The sequence below is a fragment of a genome, unplaced genomic scaffold (genome assembly GCF_019419815.1).
Source record: "Pyrus x bretschneideri cultivar Hongxiangsu unplaced genomic scaffold, Pyrus_bretschneideri_v1 Contig5, whole genome shotgun sequence".
Lineage (NCBI taxonomy): Eukaryota > Viridiplantae > Streptophyta > Magnoliopsida > Rosales > Rosaceae > Pyrus > Pyrus x bretschneideri.
Window position 1 is genome coordinate 3322056 of NW_025999787.1, and position 18897 is coordinate 3340952.

At 35.7% G+C, this 18897-nt stretch overlaps 1 protein-coding gene across 3 annotated transcripts; it reads left to right on the forward strand.

The window, feature by feature from the left end:
• Positions 1-263: 263 nt before the first annotated feature.
• On the forward strand, positions 264-15304 carry LOC103961631 (syndetin). Of its 3 annotated transcripts, XM_009374202.3 has the most exons (25): positions 264-671; positions 1085-1252; positions 2212-2286; positions 3171-3249; positions 3790-3854; positions 4015-4104; positions 4257-4346; positions 4452-4538; positions 5102-5185; positions 6332-6451; positions 8545-8573; positions 8665-8797; positions 9303-9863; positions 10391-10917; positions 11032-11095; positions 11205-11307; positions 11426-11580; positions 12057-12182; positions 12742-12812; positions 13124-13186; positions 13396-13468; positions 14307-14426; positions 14526-14603; positions 14754-14804; positions 14895-15304. In XM_009374202.3, the coding sequence occupies exons 1-25, from the start codon at positions 423-425 to the stop codon at positions 14994-14996; spliced, it is 3363 nt and encodes a 1120-aa protein (XP_009372477.2). In that variant the 5' UTR covers positions 264-422; the 3' UTR covers positions 14997-15304. The 3 variants fall into 3 exon arrangements, with proteins under 3 accessions (XP_009372477.2, XP_009372478.2, XP_048425037.1); XM_009374203.2 differs by lacking the exons at positions 264-671; positions 1085-1252 and having other exon boundaries at positions 2224-2286; positions 3795-3854; XM_048569080.1 differs by lacking the exons at positions 264-671; positions 1085-1252; positions 2212-2286; positions 3171-3249 and adding an exon at positions 3579-3637 and having other exon boundaries at positions 3795-3854.
• Positions 15305-18897: the final 3593 nt, after the last annotated feature.

Genomic DNA, 18897 nt, shown 5'->3' on the forward strand with positions numbered 1-18897 from the left:
GACCATGATATACCCATTTAGTAGGTTTTGAATATAATCTATGTTTAAAAAATTAATTGAGACTTAATATTTTTAATAAGTTGGTTATTTGTTTAAAATATTTAAAAAGATTAAAACCAATTTAGAATGACGCTGAAAAATTCAAATGTTTTAGGTATTTTACTTCCAACGAACAAATTATTATTTTAAACATATACCGTACAAACGCGTGGTAATGGATTTTAATCAAACATTAATATTACTGGATTAGTCTCGCAACAACAATTAAGAATAACAAGATTAGCCGATGAGACTGAGAGACCTCCAAGTCTACAAAAGCAACGACAATTCCTCCACACCCACACAGAGTCGCAGACTCACACTGAAACCATCAGATCCAAAACCGCGATCGCAGCTCCTTCCTGCAATGGATTTTGCACCGCATGATCTCGGAGGTTCGAATTGAAATGCGGCCGAACCTGTCTCCCTTCGGCAGCGTTTTGGCGAATCCGTTTGTGTTTAATGGCGATTTGAGCGAGGGCTTTGAGAGCCCTGGGGTTTTGTTCTTGGTCCCGGTTTTGCTGTTCCAAGGTGGTGCAATGGATTTGTCGAAGGTCGGCGAGAAGATTCTCAGCTCGGTTAGGTCTGCCACATCGCTCGGCCTTCTTCCTTCTGCTTCTGATCGTCCGGAGGTGATTGAAATTTCGGTTTTTGCAAGTAATGTAGCTTTCTGGCGCTCCAATTTGATGCGTTTCGCGTATAGTTATGTGAAATTCGCTTGTTTCCGAGTGACTGCGAGTTGAGTATTGTAATTAGATCATATAATTTGATAATGTTTCTTCCAAGTGTGTGAATTTTGCTTTACATACTGAATAAGAGTTTGTTTTGAGTGATTATCTGCGGTTTCGTGGTGATTAAGAACAGAGTTAAGTTGAATAAGTATCATTTTAAGAGCAATGCGTATTAATATGACAGTAGTATTCAATTCACCGTTAAATAGGGATTACAAGTGTTGTGCTTATTGCAAAATCTAGCTGCTTGGTGCAGGGGTACCGTTTATTTTCTGTCGAAAATGTATTCATGTTTTGTTTATCTTCTCTGACAGGTTCCTGCACGAGCTGCGGCTGCTGCAGCTGTTGCTCGTGCGATTGCTGGACTGCCTCCACATCAAAGGTTTAGTCTCTCATCAAGCTCAGAAGAATTGATCTCAATATATGGAAGCAGACATCACGGTCAAGAAGTGGAGGAGACAGAGGAAGAATTTTATGAAGAGGTGCTACTATTAATTATGTTTTTAATTCGGTAGCCCTTATGACTTGTAGTTTGTTAATGTTAGGTTATTTAGGGAGTTACCAAGTCATTTTCCATGTTTCAAGTAGTAGAAAGGTTGCAAACGGTAGCTTGTAGCGTAGGAAATAGTTTCTTGACAACCACCAGAAGAAATGCCAACTGTGTTCCTGTGATAGTTTCTCAATTGTAAAACGTTTGCATCAATCAAAAGATTAGCCCTCATGAGATTTATATTCGGTGGGAACTTTGGTGTTGCACGTGCTATTGGTAGCTCGCATATGTAGGAGATAATTTTTCTTAACAACCAGAAATGATATATTTTCAGTTATTTGGCCAATGATATTTTCATTTATTTGGCCAACTGTATATTCATTTTCTTAGTTGTTATTATAAGAAGCTGTTTTGAAATATTTAATCCGGTCAGAGGTAGTCGGAAAATCCATATTGTAACATTATGCAGTTGATGACAAAAAGGAGCTAATCATTTGGATTCACTCTCTCCAACCTTATAAATTATTCTACGTAGTCCAATTATGTATTCTCCACAGTACAGTTATGACTTATGGACTAGTGATAATATAAGGTGTATGGTAAAGGAATTATTTATATCATAATTCTTTCACTCCTTTCTCTTTCCTTGCTTTCATATGTTATTTGGACCCTTTATCTTTCAACAAACTTGCAGTTAGGTCACAAACAAAATGAAGGAACCATTTTTGTGGACTTCATGCTATCATTAAGAGCACTGGCTATAATTATTATTGTTGTTGTTGTTGTTGTTATTATGTTTTCATTGGTAATTTTATGCCTTCTCTTTCACTCTAATAATACTTGATACCGCTTCCACTTCTTGACTGAGTGTTTATGCCATGGTTACTTTTTCTGTGTGGATTAAATTTGAATCATCTGCTTAAAAGCTTTGTAAGCACTTCTTATATGCAGGACTTTGATCCAGTTAGACGTATTTTGGAGCATATTCCATCTGAAGAAAGTGAGCTGGCTTATTTTGAGAGACAGGTGATTTTCCAGTTTCTCCATCTTCCTCTTAGCTAACATATTCCAGTTTCTTCATTTTGTTCAGCTTGTACGGTAGTCTTTTGTTTCCCTGGTTGAGGATTGTCCTCAAAGTTGTCTTTTTCATATTTCAATGGACAATTCTGATGTTAGCAGTAGTCCATTGTTTTATCAAAATTTTGCATAATTGAGTTAAATGTCCTGTTTTCTTGAACTCTTTGTTTCAATCTTATTCTAGAATGTTTAATAGTTTTTCGTATGTTTGTGGCTAGGTAGCATACATGTGATGCCAATGTCATTGGGAAATTCTTTACACGTTTGGGTGTTAATTACATATATACGTTACTATTTGGATGAATCCATCTACTAATCACGGTTTTGAACCAATCAATGCTTTTCATGGGCCTATTTGTGTAGTCATGCCTTCATTCTCTATTATTGTCAGATTCGTTATTAGGGTTGAATTGAAACAGGAAAATTGTTATGAAATAAATGAGTCTATACCTTGCAGCAGTTGTGGCATGTTTAATTGTTTATTGACGATTCTTTAGGATTTGTGCATCCGTAGCCTTTCATTCTTGTCTGATATTCATACTTCCTCTGTTACATCACGAGCACTTAAATGCAATTGTCTTTCTTTTGTTTGTGTTTCCACTTTTTTTATTGACCTTGCACATTTCACTTCTCATGATTACATGTCCTTGTAATGCTTACGTTGCTGGCTGAAACCCGTATCATATGAGTTTAATAAATAGCCATAGTCTATTTTTGCGTGCTTGTGGCATGGTTAGTTGAAGTGTAATAATCAATTCCATTTGTTAGGTTCTTTCAACCTCTTATTTAACAATGTTATCTACCATCTAAACTTTTTTTTTTTTTTTTTGTAGGCCACTCTTAGATTGGCCCAACTGGATAGAGTAGCTGAACGTTTATCCCGCAATGTTATGGAACATCACGAAGTAATGGGTGAGTTTTAATCAAAATGTCTAAACCTTTTCTGCAATTGTATTGAAGTACATTTAAGGAAGTATTATACTGCATGGCCTTCTAGAAAACTTGCCTATATAAGTTATTGAAATTGTGCTTTAAACTCCTCAATAGTGGCTTGGAATATGGGAATACTTTTCCTCACCCCCTAAAATGGGGGTGATGCTCACCACCTGATTGGTTGCTGTTGGATTAGTTTAAATTTCGAGATTCGTGTCTTAGATCAATTTAACCAAATTAATCTAACGGTAACCAATCAGGTGGTGAGCATCACTCCCACATTGGGAAAGAAGGGGGGGGGGGGGCGGCGGTGGTGAGCCAGCAAGAATTGAAATATCACAACATTTGTTTCCAGGGTGGCAGAGTAGTTGCGTAATTGTTTATTCAACGCTATTCTCTCTCTCTCTCTCTCCGTCTTTCTTCGCTCTAGTGCTCTGGCTAAACAATAGTTCAGTGCTGAAGTTTGATTTACAATATATTTCAGTTTCAATTGAGATGTTGACACTTACTTTTGGCCAGTGAAGGGGATGCATTTGGTCAGGGAATTGGAGAAAGACTTGAAAGTTGCAAATGTCATCTGTATGGTAAGCCCTTGCAGGACGTGCCATCCAGAATGGGGTCATTCTGAATTTTCATTATTTGATATAACTTTTTTTTTTTGTCAAAACTTTTTTATATGGGCTTTTTTGTCAAACTCCTTTTATATCTGGCTTTTATTTACAGTTTTTGTAATTGTATTTGCAGAATGGAAGGCGGCATCTGACCTCATCAAGGAATGAGGTTTCTAGGGATCTCATCGTAAATTCCAATTCCAAAAAGAAACAAGCTCTTCTGGTATGTTCATTACTCTGTGCATGGTTAGCAGTAAATCTTTATTAGACTTTTTTCCCCTGGTTTCTAGGGATCCCATCATATAGTCACTTCGATAGTTCTCGTTGCATAAGCATAACCCTACCTATACGGTGTCCTATTTTTATGAAATCCAGGACATGCTTCCTGTTTTAACTGAGCTTGGCCATGCACTGAAAATGCAAGCAGAGCTTGAGTTTCTGGTTGAGGAAGGAAATTACTGCAAGGTGGGTTCATATATCTGTTCTGCAGTTTATACTATACTCCAGTTTTTGTTTCATGTTGCATTATAATTTTTAACTATTTGGTTAAATTCTCATGTAAATCTACAGGCCTTTCAAGTCCTGTCTGAATATTTACAGCTGTTAGATAGTTTTTCAGAACTTTCTGCAGTACAAGAGATGAGCCGTGGTGTAGAGGCAAGTATTAAGCAAGCATTTTTTTGTTAACAGATTCACTGGTATTTCATGTCTCTGTGCCTCAATATTTTTGACCGTGGATTAAAAAATATAAAATATAAAAAAACTGTTGGCCCACATCCTAATAAGCTATGGGAGTAGAGTGGTCAACCAGCCAATTGTATCATGTTACTAGAGCAGGAGATCTTCAGTGCAAGTCCTTCCAATTGGAACCTTCCCACCTCCCAATATTAGTCTTTTTTTATATAAGTGATTGGGAGAGGGAGAGGAAAAGGGGGGGGGGGGGTGTGGAAGGAAGAGAATCAAGCTTGAGACCTTAGGTGCAGGGTGGTTGCTCTAGAGTCTTAACCAACTACAAGCCCCTTGCTGAACCTCCCAATATAATTTGAGTTTCACATGTTGGGATGTCGTGGTGGATAGAGACCCACATGGGAGGGGCATTTCAGAATATAGAATAATCATGAATTCTTGCCCTGCATCCCATCGCTTAAGTTTTGGGTAATACAGGTAAACCAAGAAACATTATCATGCTTACATTGTCTTTTTTCCTAACATGGGTGCAGGTTTGGCTGGGAAAAACTCTTCAAAAGCTGGATTCCTTGTTGCTAGGAGTGTGCCAGGAGTTCAATGAGGAGGGCTATACAACTGTCAGTGCTTTTCTTTCTCTCTTTCTTTCGTTTATTTTCCTGAGAACTGGATCATTATTTTCTCTCAAATGCTGCTTGAAGATTTTTCTATTGAGTGTTAAACTGTGATTACATGTGGTTGTTCTTATATTACATATATTTCAAATAGCTTGATATCCTTTTAAGTGGTCATTATCCTTTTCGCAATGATGAGGTGATACATCATGGATACAGAAGTACCATGGTTCAAGTTTCTGTAAAGATATCTGCTGTCTTCATAATATTTAGTAATATCAGTACCATATTATGTACACAAGAGGGACGAATCAACTAGTAAGTGAAAGTAGTATTTTTAATTCTCTATCTACGTTCTGCTCCTGGCAGTCTGATCCAATCATGTATTGAAGTGATATTATGTCTGATTCTTGAGTTAATATTATTTTGCTCTCCGTTTGAGTAAAGGGTTTATGTTGATTACTCATAGGTATCTTCTACAGAATTTGATTGCTCCTAAGTAATTACATTGCTTATGCCTTGTGCTGACCTAAGTTTACCCGCATTTCTTAAACGTCTGTTAGTTTGATATTGTCTTATTCCTATTTTTGAAAGTTCTAATAAGTTCGATACGTCTTCTGTATTTGATTGATATAAAATTGGGGCTGTTAGTTGGATTCTGTTTTGGCTAGTAAAATTTGATTGGAAATAGAAAAAGCAACCTAGGGATATATGGAAGACACTAAACAGAAAAATTAAATTAGGGTGGTGCTATCCACAAACACCTTGTTAATTTCTGTCCTTTGATCCTTTTCAATTCATTCGATCCGACAATCAAAAATCGAGAGGGATGTGTGGATAGCACCACCCAACATCAAAAACAAACACCAAATTTAAACATCCCAAAGAAAGGTCAAATCTTTAATGAACTGAATGGCATTAGAGAGCTGCAAGGAATAGCATCATTAAATGGGTGGTATTTTACTCAATTCACTATTAGAGCTTTCTGGTTAATGTACATCCACGTAGCAATACTGCAACCACTTCAGTGAGAGCATGTAGAGAAAAGTTTAAGTTGCAGCAGCATCAATCAATCTTTAAGTTGAGGGATCAATTGTGTTACTTTTTTTGTGATGTTTATTTGGACTTGATACACTATTAAATGTTGAACAGGTGGTTGATGCTTATGCACTAATTGGGGATATCTCTGGCCTTGCTGAGAAGATACAAAGTTTCTTTATGCAGGAAGTTCTATCAGAAACCCACTCCATATTGAAGAATATTGTGCAAGAGGTATGCTGATATAATTATGATTTAGAAGTAGAATACTTCATGCACAAGTGTTAGGTTTACACACAGAAAATAAGGATGTATTTCTTGAAAACTCCCCCAACTCCTCCCCCCCCCCAAAAAAAAAAAAAAAAGATGAAAAAAGAAAAAACCAATAATGTGGAGAAAAGGATAAATTTTGTATTGTAATAAGTTAATCAATAGGATATTAAAGGAGTGTTGGGGTAGAGCAGTTAAAATAATGTGTATAAACAAATTAAGGAGTTTCAGCGAAGCATTCAATTAAAATAGGGAGATGTTATTGGCACTCCAAAAAGTCATTTTGCACTACGTGTATTATTGTTTCTGAATATAGAAATTTGGAGTGCCAATAGCAGCACCCTTAAAATAACGTCTATACAAATTAAGGAGCTTCAGAGAAAGCAGCATTGTGCTTCTCTAGGGATACTGCAGTAATAGGTGGCTATGTAAGATCTCTGTGGAGAGCTCTGACAATGGGTTTACAAAAAGTGGGTACAAAACAACTTATCATGTTAGGGTGGCTGGATCATTTAGTAAGGTTTCCATTTCGGTTATGGACAGTAGAAGGTTTTTGAGCTGATGTTATTTGAGGTAAGACTATGATTCAAAAGAGATTCTGGATTCATCCCAGGTTTCCTTTTGTACAACTGGGACACTCATAATCACAGTCAAATGTCAGTCTTGGGTGAATTAAGGATTGAACAAAAGTTCAATCCTATCATCACAAGGTAGAAGATGAGGAAAGGGGTCGGATGGGTACACTTGGGCAAATAGAGGGTGGCACGAAAGTTGAGTCCTATAAACACAAGGTAAAAGGTGAAGAATGGGGAAGGGTACACTTGGGAGCAAGAAAAGGATGAGTGCACCATATTCTGTTATCAGAATAAAAAATGAAGATTACAAAAGGGGTAGAAGGTTGGGAAGAAACATCAGGGGCCTAGTATAGGAAAGGATAATACTGGGGCCCAAGAATTGGAATTGTTGGGAGAGGGACTAGACCACGAGAGGTTGTGGGAGCATAGTAGAGGAAAACCAGGCCAGCTCAAGAAAGCTACTTGGGTGGATGACTTAAAAGGTTGGTAGAGCTAGCTAATAACAACAACAACAAAGCCTTTTCCCACTAAGTGGGGTCGGTTATATGAATCCTAGAACGCCATTGCGCTCGGTTCTGTCACGTCTTCCGTTAGATCCAAGTACTCTAAGTATTTCCTTAGAGTCTCTTCCAAAGTCTTCCTCTACCCCTCGGCCCTGAACCTCTGTCATGTGATCGCATCTTCTAACCGGAGCGTCAATAGGCCTTCGTTTCACATGTCCAAACCACCGTAACCGATTTTCGCTCATCTTTCCTTCAATTTCGGCTACTGGCCCTAATTTATTAAACCGCAGGCCAACAGCAATTGGTAATGGCTTGATTAGAGGCTGGGTATTGGGAAGCTCCGAGAGAGCTTTAACTACAACAGAGGCTTGGGCCTAGTCTGATGCAAAATTCTACCAGTGTTGGAATGTATTCCAAATAAGAAGACCAAGTACCTGCTCATCCCTCCATACAAGGATGCTTATTCTTTCATCATTGCCCTTTCCTCTTCGAACTTGTGCAAGGTAGATGCAAGTGCTTGGAATAGTGGGTGCTTGGGCTGGAGATTGTTATTCCATTTTGGTGGAGGGGTTTTTGGGACACAGTGCAGATTAGAAGGCATGTAATCTGTGGCTTCACAGTTTTGATGGTTGTTAGGATTGTTTGGATGGAAAGAAACAATAGAATTTTTGAACATAATAACTAGGTGGGCTTTCTTTGGGGGAAGAATATTTTTGGCATTTTATTGGTGTCAGCGTCAAGACTCGAGACATTTTAGACGGTCCTTAGGTTTATCTTTTCTGGGGACCTTATTCTTTCAATTTTCTGTTTGTGCAATTTGTTTATAGCTGTTTTGTTTGGGCTACAGAGTAAATCTTTTGTTTTCTTGATCAAAATTTTGTTTCTTATTAAAAGAGGAGATGATAAGGCCTATGGTGTTCACTTTATAGCTGTATTGTGAGACAACATCTATACTTAGATGATTAATTTATCTTTGCAGGATCAGGGATTTCACATGCAAAATAGTCGGTACATTTTCTACATCTACCAGTGCTAGAATCATAATGTAACAGAACTGTACATCTTGTATGCTTGCTAATGCATTCTTATGTCATTCCAGACTTACCTACAGCGATCTATGCCTTCAGATACCTGAACCAAAGTTTAGGCAGTGTTTGTTAAACACACTAGCTAGCCTTTTCAAATTGATGTGTTCATATCATGAAATCATGGGCTTTCAGCTGGATAATAGGGTAAACTTCGACTCACACTTTTACTTGATCTTATTATTTTTAGTGTATACTTGGTAATGTCTTTATTTAGTTTTGTTGCATGAACTTCTTCCAAATTTTAAATAATGTTAGTTGATAGTTCCTCTATGTTACTGCTTGTTACCATTGGCTGGTAAAGTATATTTGAATGTGACCTGTCCTTTAGAAAGTTTTTTCGCTGTGCAGTGTTGTCTCTAAAACATTTTCTGTTTGCTTTGTCAGAACAGTTGAAAATTGTGTTGCAAAATATTTATGCACTCAAATGTATTATTTATCAGTATTATACATTAAATTAACCTGTTTTGGTCTATTACTAGTTTTCATTGGATTCCGTTAACCGTATTACAGCCATAGTGGTCACATACTTTATGACTTTATGACTTTAGGTATTTTGCAGAAATATGGTTCCTACATACATACATGATCCCACAAAAACAGAATCTTTTTGTTTTTCTGGATATGAGAGGAATATTTGTCTTTGTTTTAGGATTCAGCCCGTAAAACTCCAAGCATGACACGGAAGGAAAGTGACATCTCTCCGACTCCAGGAGGGGTTCAGCAAATTTCACCTCCTTGTTCTTCCCAAAAAGTTAATGGCTCTCTCGTCGAATATGTAGATATAGTGCCCGGTTCAGCCTACATAGATGATCCTACAACAACCTGCTCTGCGGTTGAATCTACAGGAAACACAACTTCCACTAGTTGTCAAAATTTAGTTGATGAGGCAAGTAAGGATGACAGTACAACATCAACAAGTGGATCCCCGTGGTATCAACTGAGGAAAGATGCCACAGCATTTGTTTCACAAACCCTTCAGAGGGGACGCAAAAATCTCTGGCAACTCACAACTACTCGTGTATCGGTCTTGCTTTCTTCAACTTCTGTTTCTTCTGCTAGCATACACCAATTCTTGAAAAACTATGAAGATCTGGGTGTCTTCATCTTGGCCGGGGAAGCATTTTGCGGATTTGAAGCAGCTGACTTCAGGAAGAAGTTGAAGGCAGTATGTGAAAATTATTTTGTAGCTTTTCATCGGCAGAATATATATGTAAGTTAACTTCACAGGTTTTGTCCTCCCAATAGGGCTAGGCCATGTGATGATTGATATTATGATTGTTTATTTCTTTTCTTTTTAATTTTTATAAAACAGATTGGTTACTGATTACGAAATTATGGATTGTTATGAACTCATGACGAAATAAGAGTTGTGGACTACCAGACATTGCTCACCTACCTGATGTGATGTTACATACATAAATAGTCTTTTCGTGCATTTGCTTTTACATGTCCAAACTTGTAATATCACATGCACGATAAAATCCTATTATCCTACTTAGGTGGCATGCGCATAACCGGTCTGCCGCCATGTTTGTCAAGTCTTGTGTGTTTATTTCAATTCAAATATCTTAGAAACATTTTGTTTGAACAGTTTTGCCTCCCAACACTTATTTTACACATTCTCATTAGTTTATTTTTTATTTTTTAATTATGTCGTAGTAGAATTAAGCTTTTACTATGCACAACACTCTCCATATGCACTTATATAGGTAGTTAAAACATAATTTTTTTTTTCAGGCGCTTAAAATGGTGTTGGAAAGAGAAATTTGGTTGATAATGCCACCAGATACAGTACAAGAAATTACATTTCCTGGGCTTGCCGGTGACGGAGCACCTATAATTGTTTCGTCTGAGGGTAAGTCTAATGCCAGGGTTCTACATTCTAAGCCTACAAGTGTTGTTGACACCGGCACCAAGAAGAGTGGATTCTCTAATTGGCTTAGAAATGGAAACCCCTTTTTGTTAAAGCTGGCACATACGTCCAAAGAAAGTCTTAAATGGAATGGCACAACTGGTGAATTTGATGGTAATTTTAGTCAAAGGCTTGGTGATAAGGTCTCTCCACCAAGCAGTGATTCAAGACTTTCTAATGGTGCTAATTCTGTTTCGGAAGAAGAAAATGAAGATCTTCTTGCAGACTTTATTGATGAGGATAGTCAACTCCCAAGTCGAATTTCGAAACCTAGACTTTCAAGAAATCAATCTTTACATTGTAATGATGGAGAAATCACAGCCCAAACTGGATCATCTATTTGTCTTCTAAGGTGAAGGGCTCTTTATTTACTGGAGAGTCTTTTGAACTTTCAGTATAAAAGCTTGAATTATGTATTTGGTAATGGATGCGTGATCAGTTGATCTGTATGTTCTTTTAATTTTAGGTCAATGGATAAATATGCCAGACTTATGCAGAAATTAGAAATAGTCAATGTTGAGTTCTTCAAGGTATCTTTTACTCTTTATGTACCTTTTTCTCACTTTTGTGTCTGTTCTTTAAGCTTATTAATAAAAACCTGTGATGAATCTATTTTCCTGATCCAGTATATTGTTTCAGGGAATATGCCAGTTGTTTGAGGTATTTTTTCATTTTGTGTTTGAAACATTTGCTCAGCAAAACAGCAATTCAGGTGGAAAAGGGTCACCAGATCCGATTAATTGTGAGTGCTTTCTTTTTCATTGCTTCAAACTATTATGCGTTCTTTATCTGATCATCTACTGATTATGATACTTTCTCATTCTGATGCACACTCGAAAACCTTATCATGTTCTACACAGATCGGCTGAAGACAGCCTTGTCCAGAATACAACAAGACTGTGACCAGTGGATAAAGGCCCCGTCATCTTCATCCACATCTCTAAATTCTTCATTTGCAGACATCACGCCAATGAGTCCTCCCAGTAACACACCAGGAACATCCTTTGGTCTCAAGGTATTAATTAAATATCATGTGGTCCTCCTGGATCATCTCTCAGATTGAAAATAATAATAACTTTTCATTCCAACTTTTTTGAGTTTTATGTGCACTTTTTTGAGTTTTATGTGCCTTGGGCATTTATTACATGCCCTACAAGTTAGAAAGTTATATGTGCCATACTTGTTAATATTGGCAGTTTTCATGGTCTGCAGAGCATATATGGGTTGGTGTGCTACACCTATATATGTTTTAGTCATCCTTTCTATTTCTTTTTAAATGTTAAGAGACGATGATGCTGTACACTAGTTTCAATCCTTGTAATATTGCAGTATAACTTCATAAATTTCATGCAATTCCTTAGTAACATTTCATATTATGCTATTCCATGATGGCATGGATGTTACCAGATGTTCTGTACTTTTTTGGTTATAGTTAGAGCGAAGCTATATGCAATGTAAATCTGCTTTAAGTTGACAACCATTATGTTGCAGGAAAGATGCGCAGGTGCTGACACTATCTCCCTTGTTGCTCGAATATTGCATAGATCTAAAGCTCATCTCCAGACAATGCTACTTCAGAGTAATGCTGCTGTAGTTGAAGACTTCTATGCACATCTGGTAGGTTCCTTTGTTATTGTCTGCTGGAGTTTTCAAAAGATTTCATGCTATCCTGGTGAAGTGTTAAAATGATGTGATACGATCTTAGTTTTAACTTTCCATAGTTGACTATTCAGGGATAAATGACTAGGAACATGTTTTATTATTATAAAATGATTCTTGTTACCATTGAATCTCATAAATAAATGTGTGAAATGGATGATACTATGAGGAGGTTGTGTGATTGTATTTGTATTGGAAAGTGATACTTCTTAGATAATGTGCATTTGACATTAAAACATGAAACCAAAGTAGAAAAAGAAAAATGTATGTATATTGCCAGATACTGCTAGTGGAAACTTATCGATACTGTTATATACTAGATAGGCTTATATAATTAACATTTCATTTTCATTCCAGCAATTAAGTTCTTGTATGTTTCTCACAATTTTTTTAATATGACTTGTTTGATTTCTTTATTTGTTATTCATCTGTAAGTGGTTAATTTTTTGACAAATGATTAAATTTTCTTGATGAATGCCCATAATTCAGATTTGAAAGTTCAGTATATCTTTATTAGGTTGATGCTGTACCAGATCTTGTAGAGCACATTCATAGGACAACTGCAAGACAACTGCTCCATATTAATGGGTAAGACCAGAGAGTTCATGGTCTGGTTTTGTTTATTTTACTAATAGGTGTTTCTTTCCGCAGATAAATTAAACATCATTTTATTTAAAAAAGTTCCCCTTGTCTCTTGGTTTCTACTTTTTCATTTCATCATATGAGGATAAAGTTCTCATTCTAATTGTTGTCATGGAAACAAAAAAAAAAATGAAAAAAAGATAACTCAATTTGGCATCTTTTGATCAGCAATTAGTGCAATATCGGCATTATATTTATTGCTCCAATTATCTATGATTTTTACCTTCAAGTCTCTCATGGACAACCATTATTTGCAGTTATGTGGATCGGATAGCCAATGCAAAATGGGAAGTAAAAGAGCTTGGACTAGAGCATAATGGGTTAGTTTCTTGATATTTATTCTTTATTAGGTCTAATTCATGGTTCCTCTTTGCATGTCACTCCTTGATCATGTTGGCCTTGTCTTTATATGTGCAAGAAACAGAAATTTCTGAAAAATTCTTGCTGAAATGGCTTTCGCCCCAATTTTTTCTCTCTAGTACCATATGACAAGTGTCAAGTTTTCTAACATGAGTTGTTGCTTTAATAGGTATGTTGATTTGTTATTGGGAGAATTCAAGCACTATAAAACAAGGCTTGCTCATGGAAGAATCCGCAAGGAGGTAATTACTGGCAGTTAGTTTCTCTAGGAACAATCACAATAAAAGGGACAAGTTGCTCCTCTCTCAATATGGTTATGACCAAATTTTACGGCTACTGTGTGAGTTTATTGTGTGCAGTATTAGTTAATACCTGTAGTTCATTGTGCATGTTTGTGACTATACCTATTATTGTTCTCTTTTGTTTTCTTTTTGGTGAGAGCCCTGGCGGGGAGGAATGGGTTTGGATGGTTGGGATGACTCTCATGCTCAACAATGTGTCAATACCTGTGGTATAGTGTGTTGGGGTTGGGGGAGGGCTGGGGAATGTGTTTGGATGGTTAATACGATGGCTCTTATGCACAATGATGCATGTTAATACCTGCATTTTATGGTGTTGGTTGTATTATTCTTGGTGGGTGGGACAGGAGTGAGGAATAGGGTTCGAGTGGTTATTGTGTGGTTATTCTGTTATGCCATTCTGCCATATCTTAAAGTAAAGTTTTTCCCGGGTCATAAAAGAAAAAGAAATAAGTTAGTAGTTTTACATTGGGTATGGATTGTTATTTTGTTATTTCTGTTAGGCCTTTCCTCTCTGTCTAAAGTTCCATTTTCCCCGGGCGATAAATAATATCTTAGGTTTTAAGTTGTGTATATCAGACTACAGGGATAAATTGCTCATATATCTTATACAAGCATTTTTGACATGACGCAACTGCGAAATATGAAATTGGTAATTGCATAGTGAATTACCTTTTGTTTGAGCTAAGAGCCTTATGTGTGATCTAAAGTGAGCATTTGAAAAATAAAAATGTGCTTGATTAAATTGCACATATAACATATTATGTATTGGTGCGTGTAGGTTCAAGACCTCCTCTTAGGATATGGACTTGAAATTGTTGCCCAAACTCTCATAGAAGGTCTCTCCCGTGTCAAGAGGTGTACAGATGAAGGGCGGGCTCTCATGTCGTTGGATCTACAGGTTCTCTCTCAAATTGAACCAGCTATGCATTTCAATATTCCTTTAGTGTTTCTCTCCTTTGCAACGTAATAAATTTCAGGACTCCTTTGTGGGTTTCAGGTTTTGATCAATGGCCTGCAGCATTTTGTGGCCATGAACGTGAAGCCCCATTTACAAATAGTTGAAGCCTTCATTAAGGTAAGCTCAAACGTAGACTACATACGTAACAAGATCTTATGAAAGCAAGATTTTGGGAATTTGTTGATTGTTTTTATAGATAAGCGACTAGAACAATTTAGTGGAAGTGGGGTTTTGCAACTAACTTTCACTCTTTCTACTCTTGATCAGGCATACTATCTCCCGGAAACTGAATATGTGCACTGGGCACATGCTCACCCGGTAAGAGATTCATTGCTAGACTTACTCTGCCCAGATTTTGGACACTGATTATCGTACATCATGAATACGAACTTACCTTCTCTTCTGCAGGAATACACAAGAAATCAAATCGTTGGGTTGATCAACCTTGTTGCCACTATGAAAAGTTGGAAGAGAAAAACCAGATTGGAGGTGTTAGAAAAGATTGAATGAGCATGCAACTTCGGATAAGCGTGGTAGGTTTTTTAATCATTAGAACCTCACACGTTGCTTGTCACTCACTTTCCAGTTAATTTTTTTTCTAATGAGCCATGTATATTCGACTTTTCATCGTTACGTCGATTTAGGTTGTATATCTTCTCGTGTCTGAGTTTGTAATATATTGTCATCCCTGATAGGGACGATTAAGTGTATTTTCGGATCACATGAGTCTTGAAATAATGATAAACCAAGAGGAAAAGATACAATTGTAATAACGAGATTACATCAAACTAGTAAAGCTTCGACGCAGTTTTCCGTTACCTTGCTCGAGCATATGCTCCTGAATTGGTTCCGTAGGATCGCTATTCGTATAAATCTGTGTACTGGTTGATGCTGAATGGTTTGATATTATTAGTGAGTTCAACAAGTGTATAGGAGAAGCTATGGTTCCAATCAACTTTTTGTGTTCCATTTCTTGTTAACTTGGTATCAATCCCTTGGAACTTGCCAATCCTTCCCCCCAAACATAATGTTTAGGCCGGATTTTAGAAGGTCAAAAATGTAATCGCCAATAAAAATATTAGGGAAATATTGCCTCGAATGATCTTTTGTTGTGTTAGTTACGGTTATCGACATATATTTAGGACCCTTTTAATAATTATTTTGTTTTTAATTTTAAAATTTTCGCTTTTCGTGTTTTAAGATACGATGAAAGTATGGGGGCACGGGAGGGATGAAGAAGGGTGATGAGAAAAAGGAAGAATGGACTAGAACAAAATTTCGAAAGTGAAAAAGGCTTAAAATAGTTTTTGGTTTTTGCTTTTAAGTTTTGATTTCGTGTCTTCAGCATATTTCCCTTGTAACTAACACAAAAACTAAAATTCAAAAACCAAAAACAAAATAGTTATCAAATTCGTTAAGTGATTATTAATGTTAGGACAAGTAAACAAAGAAAGGGCAGCTAGTAGATGGGACAAGAATAAAATTAAGGGAGTTTTAAAGAAAAGCCTACGGTACTGTTAATTTTAATGAAAAACCGTATTTTTACACTAAAAAGTCAATACCGGTACTATTCATTTTACCCTTTATTTTGTCCTTATCGTTAAAACTTAAACTTTTCAAGTCCTTTTCGTTAGCTAAATTGTAGCAAAGGTCCCCTAACTATATTAGGAGTTTAGTTTTCATCTCTAATCTCTACGACTAATTTTTCTCGTCCTCAAATTATGTCATCTGTTGCACTAGTAGCCTTTTTTGTAAACTTTTCGGTTAAGTTGAGGGACAAAATAGGAATTTCCACCAAGAAATAAGAAAATAAATTTTTTTTTTTTAAGAGAGACCTGGCTCCTCAAGGATTGAGGAACTCCTTAAAATACTTCATGATCTATTTATAGAACTTCGTGCTTATGATCGAAACTCTCTAACAATTGACTAAATGATCTTAGTTTTAATTGATATTTTGCATAATGATCTTTACATAACGATTTATAATACGAACAATTCTGATCACATGTACGAAATTCTGAATATGCCACGAAGTATTTTGAGGAGGAACTCCTCATTAATCTTAAGGAGCCAAACTCTTCTCTTTTTCATATAAATTAGATTGTTTTTCCTATATGAAAAGACCATTGTACCCTTAAATTTTACAGAAAAAGAAGACATATTTAACAGAATAACCACTCATACAATGTAGAGTTAACTTGAAGGACGGAAGAAAATAATGTGAGAGTTCAAGGACAAAAACTAAGCATGAGGTGATGTTCATGAGACTTTGTATCACTCACCGTAAAATTAAATATCGTTACCCTAGAATATTTTTATTTACAGCTAAGCAGGTTTTATGTCCACATATCCTAAACCCTACGCGTAGAAATCAAAGCTTGGACAAACTGATATGTTTTGTGAGGGTTGGAGCACAGCGAAGCCATGTTCATGCAATGATTTGCTCTCTCGTCATCATCTGCACAATTGCGGAGATGCGGATTTGTGGACTACACCTCTCTTAAAAGAAAATAAGATAGAAGGGGACAATTTTAATAACCATGATTGCAAAAAATAATATAAACTATGTGGATTCCCCTTTTTTTTTTTTTTTTTCTTTTTTTGCTTCATGATGAACTATAAATTCTTAAACTTTTTCATGTTTGGACCATAAACAAAAGGTTTTTTTTTTTTATCATAAATAGTTCATAAGATTGATCAAACTCATCATTTTAGTCATTCACTTTCAAAATCAATCAATGTCGTTCCTGACATTCACTACAGCACATCAGTTTGGTCATTCCGTTAAGATTCTGCCACCTATTCTGTTAGTTTGTATATGAAACCTACAAATCAAATGAAATTGTGACACGTACACAAAATAAGGGTTTTTATCGAAAATGATCCCTAACATTGATCAAACTCTTCATTTTCATCTCTGAGTTTCAAAAATGAATAAATTTAGTCCTTGACTTTCACTACCACATGCCAATTTAATCCTTCCATTAAAGTTCCGTTAGTATTTTTTGTCCCACTAATCCAAGCATCTGGCGCCACATGGATTAACTATAAGAAATTAATTTTATTAAGATTTAAAACTAAAAGTAAAATAAGAAATTAAAAACCAAAATTAAAAGAAAAAAAAAGTCATTGTCGTCTTCATCATGGTATCTCAAAAAAAAAAAAAAAAAAAAAAAAAAAAGAATGCACCATGGCACAACCAAAGGACTTGGCTCCCTAAACTCACTCCTCATTCTATGTAGGTTATAATCCTATCCAAATTGCATTCAATTTTATTGAATTTAGATTGAGTGTTTTTATTTTTTTTATTTTTTTTATCAATTGGGATGCGAGGAATGTCAGTGTGGAATACTCATTCGTTGGTTCACTCTTAAAAAAAAAGTTTCTTATAGTTAATCCAAGTATGATTGGATTAGTGGGACCACATCAACATACAAACGAAAAATATTCATGAAATTTTTAAGGAAGGACTAACACTACTACAAAAGGGGGCTATAGTGTCGGAGGGTGGTGTCGCTTTAATCTAATATAGTAGCGGATTAGGCAGTTGCGACACTAACTGAACATGACGTCGGATTTACTGTCGCTTATAAGCGTTATTAAATGTTTATGTCGCTTTTAAACCGACATAAACATATATTTTAATAATTTTTAAATACTAGTGTCGCTTTTAAACCGACGTAAACATTATTTTAATAATTTTTAAATATTAGTGTCGCTTTTAAGCGACATAAAGTGTGTATATATATATATTAAATTATATATATATTAAATTAAATTTTATATCCCTAAAAACTATAATAATTATATATATATATATATATATTAAATTAAATTTTAAAAAATTGGTGATCATTGGATTGGCTTAAATATACATACGATTCAATTTCTTAAGTGTTATACATACAAAATAAATAAATTTAAATCTACTTAATATATATATACACACACACACCATTGAACTTGATTGGATACGAATTCTATGAAACTAATTTCGACAGTTATAAACGAAAAATCACGATTTAACGGTTATTTTAACTCCGATTTTGATGATTTTTTACAGCTACATTCCTTGACCCTATATGAATAGAATGAATGAATTCGATCTTCAATTTAAAATATTTACACAAGTGGATACCACAAAATCTTATGTTATACTTAATGAAAGTATAAATAAACTCTAAGTGTTAGTCAATCTATTGTTTTGATGGGATACGAATTCTCCGAAACTAATTTCAACGATCCCAACCGTCAAACTTGTTTGCATATGCTTCGAGATCACGTCAGCAAAAAATCACAAAAAACAAACATTCAGAGATCAAGTAACGGGACAAAGCTTTTCGACGGTTATAAACGAAAAATCACGATTTAACGGTTATTTTAACTCCGATTTTGATGATTTTTTACAGCT